The sequence below is a fragment of the Chiroxiphia lanceolata genome, chromosome 1 (genome assembly GCF_009829145.1).
Source record: "Chiroxiphia lanceolata isolate bChiLan1 chromosome 1, bChiLan1.pri, whole genome shotgun sequence".
Taxonomy (NCBI): Eukaryota; Metazoa; Chordata; class Aves; order Passeriformes; family Pipridae; genus Chiroxiphia; species Chiroxiphia lanceolata.
The window spans coordinates 871,879-881,468 of NC_045637.1; the positions used below are offsets into that span (position 1 = coordinate 871,879).

At 59.6% G+C, this 9,590-nt stretch overlaps 1 protein-coding gene across 1 annotated transcript in view; it reads left to right on the top strand.

Annotated features, from left to right (window-relative positions):
* The window catches only part of MROH1 (maestro heat like repeat family member 1), an 84,675-nt gene extending 76,771 nt beyond the window's left edge, over positions 1-7,904 (top strand). Inside the window, exons 26-28 of the mRNA XM_032700963.1 lie at positions 2,345-2,482; positions 4,791-4,905; positions 7,677-7,904. Coding sequence (XP_032556854.1) covers positions 2,345-2,482; positions 4,791-4,905; positions 7,677-7,904 — 481 coding nt within the window. The remainder of the gene's footprint in view (positions 1-2,344; positions 2,483-4,790; positions 4,906-7,676) is intronic.
* The last annotated feature ends 1,686 nt before the right edge of the window (positions 7,905-9,590 follow it).

The window sequence follows — 9,590 nt, forward strand, 5'->3', positions numbered from 1 at the left end:
AATCCCGACAAATGGAGCTGTTTGAACCTCGCTGGGCCATCTGGGCTGCTCCAGGGAAACCTTGGAGCCACTTCCAGGGCCTGAAGGGGCTCCAGGAGAGCTGGAGAGGGACTGGGGACAAGGGCTGGAGGGACAGCACACAGGGAATGGCTTCCCAGGGTTAGCTGGGATAGTGGGAAGGGATTCCTGGCTGGGAGGGTGGGGAGGGGCTGGGATGGAATTCCCAGAGAAGCTGTGGCTGCCCCATCCCTGGAAATGTCCCAGGCCAGGTTGGATCCCCCTGGGATGGTGGGAGGTGTCCCTGCCCGTGTCAGGGGGTTGGAATTAGATGACCTTTAAGTCTCTTCCCACCCAAACCATTCCAGGATTCCGTGACTGTTACAGACACCAGATTGTCCCGGGCAGATGGTGGATGACTCCTCCTGCCTGAGGTTTTCCTTAATTAGTAATTAATTCCCTTGATGCTTAAATCGCCCCGAGGACCCTCTACCCGTCCCCAGAGCTGAGCTGGGGCCCTTTCCCGCTCCTGCTTTTCCCTTTTCCCATCACTGACAGCGGGAATTCCCTCAGGAACCCGCTGGCTCCTCCGTGGGCTCCTTGGCCGGGCTTTCCAGGGAAGGTTTGAGGCTTTTCCGTGGGGAATCCAGCTGGGAATCCTCTCGTGTTGAACAGGAAACCCGCGTCGTGCTCGTGTCCTTCCCCGCTCCCCCCCCCGTGCTTTTCCCGTGGGGAAAAAGGGAAGGATCTGGAATCATTGGCCCCGGAGGATCCATGGAATGGCTGAGGCTGGAAAACCTCGAGGATCCTCGGATTTGGCCGAGCCGAGGACGCTCCAGTTGTCGGGGAGGGTCCTGTGGGTGCTCGTCCCTCTCGGAGGGGGGGGGTTCCTGTGTGGGCAGGGTTGGTTTTCCCACCCTCAATCCCAAACCCTGGGTGTCCTTCCCGAGGTAAATCCGGGCTTCCCGTGGCTCCTGGGGCTCAACAAGCAGGGACAACCCCCCATTCCCCTGCCACCAATCCCTTATCCCACATCCCGGTGGGAATCCAGACCCTCAGGAACTGGCTCCCTGATCCCAAAACCCATCAGCCCCGAGCCCCCGGCTCCCGGAATTCCGTGGCCTCCACGTGTGGGGTCCGCGCTCCCCGCCCAAACTGAGCCCAAACTGAGCCAAACAGCAAACTGAGCCTAAACTGAGCCTAAACTGAGCCCAGCTGAGCCCAAACTGAGCCCAAACAGCCAAACTGAGCCCAAACTGAGCTGAACAGTCAAACTGAGCCCAAACTGAGCCAGATTGAGCCAGACTGAGCCAAACAGCCTAACTGAGCCCAAACTGAGCCAAACAGCCAAACTGAGCCCAAACTGAGCCAGACTGAGCCCAACTGAGCCCAACTGAGCCAAACTGAGCCTAACTGAGCCAAACTGAACCCAACTGAGCCAAACAGCCAAACTGAGCCTAACTGAGCCCAAACTGAACCCAACTGAGCCAAACAGCCAAACTGAGCCTAACTGAGCCCAAACTGAGCTGAACAGCCAAACTGAGCCCAACTGAGCCAAATAGCCAAACTGAGCCTAAACTGAGCCAAAACTGAGCCTAACTGAGCCCAGCTGAGCCCAACTGAGTGAAACAGCCAAACTGAGCCAAACAGCCCAAACTGAGCCCAAACTGAACCCGAGCCAAACAGCCAAACTGAGCCTAAACTGCCCAACTGAGCCCAACTGAGCCAAACAGCCAAACTGAGCCTAACTGAGCCCAAACTGAACCCAACTGAGCCAAACAGCCAAACAACCTAAACTGAGCCCAAACTGAGCCAAACAGCCAAACTGAGCCCAAACTGAGCCAGACTGAACCCAAACTGAGCCAAACAGTCAAACTGAGCTCAAACTGAGCCCAAACTGAGCCAAACAGCCTAACTGAGCCCAAACTGAGCCCGACTGAGCCCAACTGAGCCAAACTGAGCCTAACTGAGCCCAAACTGAACCAGACTGAGCCAAACTGAGCCAAACTGAGCCCAAACTGAGCTGAACAGCCAAACTGAGCCTAACTGAGCCCAAACTGAACCCAAGTGAACCAAACAGCCAAACTGAGCCTAACTGAGCCCAAACTGAACCCAACTGAGCCAAACAGCCAAACTGAGCCCAAACTGAGCCAAACAGCCAAACTGAGCCCAAACTGAGCCAGACTGAACCCAAACTGAGCCAAACAGCCTAACTGAGCCCAAACTGAGCCCAAGCTGAGCCCAAACTGAGCCCAAACAGCCAAACTGAGCCCAAACTGAGCCCAAACTGAGCCCAAGCTGAACCCAACTGAGCCCAGCCCAAGCCGTGCTGTCCTTCCCTCCCCAGCTGTGCGGTGGAGACGCTGCGGGCGATGCTGCTGCGGGGTGGCAGCGAGGAGGTTGTCCGGGACGTGGGCGATTCCGGGGGCTGGGAGCTCATGGCCAGCCCGGAGCGGCACCACGACGGCGTCGCCCTGCTCGCCAGGTAAGGCCCTGGCATTCCAGGAGTTTGGGGGATTTGCTACCCCAGGAGTTTGGGGGATTTACTGCCCGGTTTTGGAGCCGGCTTGCTGGAAGCAGCCCCCCCCCGGGGAGCCCCTGGGTGAGGGGGGTGCTGTGGGGTGGGTGCAACTGGGGCTGGAGGTTGGTGCCTCAATGGTCCCCCTGGGGAGTCCCTGGTGCCATCAGTCCCACTTTGGGGTCCCCAGTGCCATCAGTCCCACTGTGGGTGCCCAGTGCCATCAGTCCCACTGTGGGATCCTCAGTGCCATCAGTCCTGTTATGGGGTCCCCAGTGCCATCAGTCCTGTTATGGGGTACCCAGTGCCATCAGTCCCACTGTGGGGTACCCAGTGTCACTGATCCCACTGTAGGTGCCCGGTGTCACTGGTCCCACTGTGGGGTCCTCAGTGCCATCAGTCCCACTGTGGGTGCCCAGTGCCATCAGTCCTGTTATGGGGTCCCCAGTGCCATCAGTCCCTTTATGGGATTCCCAGTGCCATCAGTCCTGTTATGGGGTCCCCAGTGTCATCAGTCCCGTTATGGGATCCCCAGTGCCATCAGTCCCTTTATGGGGTCCCCAGTGCCATCAGTCCCTTTATGGGATTCCCAGTGCCATCAGTCCCACTGTGGGGTCCCCAGTGCCATCGGTCCCTTTATGGGATCCCCAGTGCCATCAGTCCCTTTATGGGGTCTCCAATGCCATCAGTCCCTTTATGGGGTCTCCAATGCCATCAGTCCCTTTATGGGACCCCCAGTGCCATCAGTCCTGCTATGGGGTCCCCAGTGCCATCAGTCCCACTGGGGGTCCCCAGTGCCATCAGTCCCTTTATGGGACCCCCAGTGCCATCAGTCCTGTTATGGGGTCCCCAGTGCCATCAGTCCCGTTATGGGGTCCCCAGTGCCATCAGTCCCTTTATGGGGTCCCCAGTGCCATCAGTCCCTTTATGGGGTCCCCAGTGCCATCAGTCCCACTGTGGGTACCTGGTGTCACTGGTCCCACTCTGGGACAGTGCCAGGCCAATGCCACCACCTTTCCCATGCTGGGGTTGTCCTGCCCTGGTGGCAGGAGGGGACAATGCCAGGCCAGTGCCACTGGTGTTGCCATGCTGGGATTTTCCTGCCCTGGTGGCAGGAGGGACAGTGCCAGGACAATACCAGACCAGTGCCACCACCTTTCCCATGCTGGGGTTGTCCTGCCCTGGTGACAGGAGGGGACAGTGCCAGGCCAATGCCACTGGTGTTGCCATGCTGGGCTTGTCCTGCCCTGGTGGCAGGAGGGGACAGTGCCAGGACAATGCCACTGGTGTTGCCATGCTGGGCTTGTCCTGCCCTGGTGGCAGGAGGGGACAGTGCCAGGACAATGCCAGGACAATGCCACCACCTTTTCCATGCTGGGGTTGTCCTGCCCTGGTGACAGGAGGGGACAGTGCCAGGCCAGTGCCACCACCTTTTCCATGCTGGGGTTGTCCTGCCCTGGTGGCAGGAGGGGACAGTGCCAGGACAATGCCAGGACAATGCCACCACCTTTCCCATGCTGGGGTTGTCCTGCCCTGGTGGCAGGAGGGGACAGTGCCAGGACAATGCCAGGCCAGTGCCACCACCTTTTCCATGCTGGGATTGTCCTGCCCTGGTGGCAGGAGGGGACAGTGCCAGGCCAGTACCACTGGTGTTGCCATGCTGGGGTGGCAGGAGGGGACAATGCCAGGCCAGTGCCACCACCTTTTCCATGCTGGGCTTGTCCTGCCCTGGTGGCAGGAGGGGACAATGCCAGGCCAATGCCACTGGTGTTGCCATGCTGGGCTTGTCCTGCCCTGGTGGCAGGAGGGACAGTGCCAGGACAATGCCACCACCTTTCCCATGCTGGGCTTGTCCTGCCCTGGTGACAGGAGGGGACAGTGCCAGGACAATGCCACTGGTGTTGCCATGCTGGGCTTGTCCTGCCCTGGTGGCAGGAGGGGACAGTGCCAGGACAATGCCAGGACAATGCCACCACCTTTTCCATGCTGGGGTTGTCCTGCCCTGGTGGCAGGAGGGGACAGTGCCAGGCCAGTGCCACTGGTGTTGCCATGCTGGGGTGGCAGGAGGTGACAGTGCCAGGCCAGTGCCACTGGTGTTGCCATACTGGGGTGGCAGGAGGTGACAGTGCCAGGCCAATGCCACCACTTTTCCCGTGCTGGTGTTGTCCTGCCCAGCAGCCCCTGGGCACTGGGTGGTCCCCATCTCCCCCGGCCTGCCCTGGGATGGCGATGCCACCCTCGGGGCGGGTGCCAGGAGCCTTTCCCTCCCCGGCAGGGCCATGGCTCGCCACGCCGGGCCGCGGCTGCCCCTGGTCGTGAAGACCCTCCTGCCAGCCCTGGGCAGCGCCTTCGACAGCCAGCGGGTCACCACCACCGCCTTCTTCGCCGAGGTGAGAGGGCACCGGGGGTGGCAGAGGGACCTGGAGAGGCTGGAGGGTTGGGCTGGTTCCAACGGGATGAGGTTCAACCAGGCCGAGGGCCGGGTCCTGCACTCGGGCCACAACAACAACCCCCGGGACCAGAGGGGCTGGAGAGCAGCCAGGCAGGAAGGGAGCCAGGATTTGGGATGGGCAGGAAGCTGAACAGGAGCCAGAGTGTGCCCAGGTGGCCAAGAAGGCCAGTGGATCCTGACCTGGCTCAGGAACAGTGTGGCCAACAGGGCCAGGGAAGTGATTCTTGCCCTGGACTCAGCGCTGGTGAGGCCACCCCTGGAGTGCTGTGTCCAGTTCTGGGCCCTCAGCTCAGGAAGGACATCGAGGGGCTGGAGCAGGTCCAGAGGAGAGCAACGAGGCTGGGGAAGGGACTGGAGCACAATTGCCATGAGGAGAGGCTGAGGGAGCTGGGGGGGCTCAGCCTGGAGAAGAGGAGGCTCAGGGGAGACCTCCTCACTCTCTGCAACTCCCTGACAGGAGGGGGGAGCCGGGGGGGGGTTGGTCTCTTTTCCCACCCAACCATCAACAAGACAAGAGGGCTCGGTCTGAAGCTGTGCCAGGGGAGGTTTAGGTTGGAGATTAGAAAGAATTTCTTCACAGAGAGGGTGATCAGCCACTGGAATGGGCTGCCCAGGGAAGGGGTGGATCCATCCCTGGAGGATTTTAGGATAAGACTGGACGTGGCACTCAGTGCCATGGGCTGGGAACTGTGGTGGTAGCGGATCAAGGGTTGGGCTTGATGATCTCAGAGGTCCTTTCCAACCCCTCTGATTCTATGATTCTATGATTCTGTGATTCTGTGATTCTGTGATTCTATGATTCTATGATTCTATGATTCTATGATTCTGTGATTCTGTGATTCTATGATTCTATGATTCTATGATTCTATGATTCTGTGATTCTGTGATTCTATGATTCTAGGATTCTAGGATTCTAGGATTCTGTGATTCTATGATTCTATGATTCTGTGATTCTGTGATTCTATGGTTCTATGATTCTATGATTCTGTGATTCTATGGTTCTATGATTCTATGATTCTGTGATTCTATGGTTCTATGATTCTATGATTCTGTGATCCCGGGCCGTCCATCCCCCCGGATCCATCCCGGATCCCTTCCCGCTGCTCCTCCGGACCCCCCCCCCTTCTCCGGGCTCCGATCCCGTCCCTTCCCGACCGATCCAGCGCCGCGGCCCCATCCCCGCTCCGTGCCTGACGTAGCGCCCCAGGAATGGGATGACTCAAGCCCTTTTTTTTTTTTTTCCCCGGCTCCGCATCCAAAGGGAGCGAAACCCAACTCCCGGCTCAACCCTCGCGGCCGCCGGAGCAGCTCCGGTTACAGAACAGCGGTGCCAGGGTTCCAGGAGCCGCCGCTGGAATTCCCAGCTGCTCCAGCGGGCTCCCGGCCCGGCTGGAGCACGGCCCTGGAATCCGCCGCGGCTCTTGGAGCGCGGCTGGGTCGGTGAGGGGCGAAAAAGAGCGGCTGTGCCTCGGCTGGAGCCCGAGGGGAGGAGGAGGAAAGGGTTTGGAGCGGCTCCCGTGATCCACAGGGATGAGGGGGCAGCGCAGGGAACCCTCGATTCACAGGGATGAGGGGACAGCTCAGGGCTCCTGATCCACAGGGATGAGGGGGCAGCGCAGGGAACCTTTGATCCACAGGGATGAGGGGACAGAGCTCAGGGCTCCTGATCCACAGGGATGAGGGGACAGCTCAGGGAATCTTTGATCCACAGGGATGAGGGGACAGAGCTCAGGGAACCCTCGATCCACAGGGATGAGAGGACAGAGCTCAGGGAATCTTTGATCCACAGGGATGAGGGGACAGAGCTCAGGGAATCTTTGATCCACAGGGATGAGGGGACAGAGCTCAGGGAATCTTTGATCCACAGGGATGAGGGGACAGAGCTCAGGGAATCTTTGATCCACAGGGATGAGGGGACAGTTCAGGGAACCTTTGATCCACAGGAATGGGGGAACAGAGCTCAGGGAACCCTCGATCCACAGGGATGAGGGGACAGTTCAGGGAACCTTTGATCCATAGGGATGAGGGGACAGTTCAGGGAACCCTCGATCCACAGGGATGAGAGGACAGAGCTCAGGGAATCTTTGATCCACAGGGATGAGGGGACAGCTCAGGGAATCTTTGATCCACAGGGATGAGGGGACAGCTCAGGGAATCTTTGATCCACAGGGATGAGGAGACAGAGCTCAGGGAACCCTCGATCCACAGGGATGAGGGGACAGAGCTCAGGGAATCTTTGATCCACAGGGATGAGGGGACAACTCAGGGAACCCTCGATCCACAGGAATGGGGGAACAGAGCTCAGGGAACCCTCGATCCAGAGGGATGAGGGGACAGCCCAGGGAAGTGTCATCATCCACCCTGTCACACCTGCCAGGTGACCTCAGGGCAGGGTTTTGTTCTCCATGGGGTTTTCCCGGGTTTTTTCCTGGCTGTCAGTGCTCTCCCGGGGGCTTCCCCTTCTTCCCAGCTTGGATTTCCAGCCTTCCAGATCTTTCTGTGTTTAACACCCGAGGGATTCCTGCCGGTTCCCCACCTCCAAACCCCTGCCCCGGGGGTCCTCTGGATGATCCTTGTTCTCTGGAGTGAGGGAATGAGGGGATCCCAGGGGGGGGACCAAACCCAGGCTCTTCCCGGGAATAACATCCCCCCCGACGGATCCTGGGCTCCTGCCCCCGGTTTGATTCTGAGAGATTTTTCCTGCTTCAGCTCCTCAACAGCAACGTGGTGAACGACCTGATCCTGCTGGAGACCCTGCTGGACACGATGACGGGGAGGCAGAAGGATTCCTGCCTCCTGGTCCGGATGCTGGCGCTGCGGGGGCTCGGGAATATCGCCTCCGGATCCCCGGAAAAGGTGGGGGTGACTCCCCTGCCCCGAGCTTCGGAGGGAAACTGGAGGGGGCAGGAGGAGGGGGAAGGAATTCCCACTGCCTGAGGGATGTTGGGAAGGATTCTTCGCCTGGGAGAGGCTGGGGAGGGGCTGGGATGGAATTCCCGGAAGATGCTCCATCCCTGGAACATCCTGGGGCATCCCTGTGCCAGGCCAGGCTGGAGCAAACAGGGGGAGTGGGAGGTGTCCCAGGGATGGGGCTGGATGATCCTAAAGGTTCCTTCCATCCCAACTGTGGGGTGATTGCATGATTCCATGATTCCATGATTCCATGATTCCATGGTGCAGCAGCGTCACATGTGGGCCAGACCCGTGAGCCCATCCCTCATTCCTGCTGCTCCAGTGGTTTTCCCAGCCCACCAGGCCCCAGATCATGGAATCATGGAGTTGCTGAGGTCGGAGTAGACCTTTAAGACCACTGGATTCACCCAGCTCTGCCCGTGTCCCCAAGTGCCACCTCCCCAGGGATGCTCCATCCCCCCCCAGGGATGGGGATCCAGGGCTGGGCAGCCCCTTCCCAGGAGGGATTTTCCCCAATATCCGAAATAAACCTCCCCTGGCTCAACTTGAGGCCCTTTCTTCTCATCCTGTCCCTTGTTTCCTGGGAGCAGAGCCCGATCCCCCTTCCCTGTTCCTGCAGCTGGGGATAATCTGGGACTACTTTTGTCCTGGCCAAGCTGACATTCCCCAAATTCCCAGTGGGAATTCCAGCAGACATTCCCCACTCCCAGCTCTCCCTGGAGCAGCTCAATCCATCCTTGGATCCAGGGAGAGCTCCAGGAGACCCAGGGGGGCATTTGGGTGGTCCCTGGTGTCACCCAGGTGACAGAATTCCCACCTCTTGGACCCCTCTTGCCCTTCCCAGGAGGGATTTTCCCCAGTATCCCAAATAAACCTCCCCTGGCACAACTTGGGGCTGTTTCCTCTGATCCTGTCCCTCATTCCCTGGGAGCAGAGCCCAATCTCACCTGGATCCACCCTCCTGTCCCCCTGGATTCCCTCTGATCCCCCTTTTCTCCAGGTTGAGCCCCCCCAGCTCCCTCAGTTCTCCAGCCCCTTTCCCAGCTCCGTTCCCATCCCTGGACACGCTCCAGCCCCTCCATGATCCCTCTTTCCTTCCCAATCCCACCGGGATGGTCACCTCAGGACACCTCTGGGGCATCCATGGCCCCTTTGCCAGAGGAGGAACCCAAGGGAAGAATCCCCCCTGAGCCCACCAGGTCCCCCCAGCCCTGTCCTTGTCCCCAAGTGCCACCTCCCCAGGGATGCTCCATCCCCCCCCAGGGATGGGGATCCAGGGCTGGGCAGCCCCTTCCCAGGAGGGATTTTTCCCAATATTCCACCTGAGCACAACTTGGGGCCGTTTCCCCTCATCCTGTCCCTTGTTCCCTGGGAGCAGAGCCTGATCCCACCTGGATCCACCCTCCTGTCCCCCTGGATTCCCTCTGATCCCCCTTTTCTCCAGGCTGATCCCACCCCAGCTGTTCCTGGTGCTCCAGACCCTTTCCCAGCTCCGTTCCCTTCCCTGGAAACATTCCAGCTCCTCCACGTCCTTCTCGTTGGGAGGGTCCCCCCACCACGAGCCCCCCTCATGCCCAGGCCACCCCTGCCCGTGTCCCCAAGTGCCACCTCCCCAGGGATGCTCCATCCCCCCAGGGATGGGGATCCAGGGCTGGGCAGCCCCTTCCCAGGAGGGATTTTTCCCAATATCCCAAATAAACCTCCCCTGAG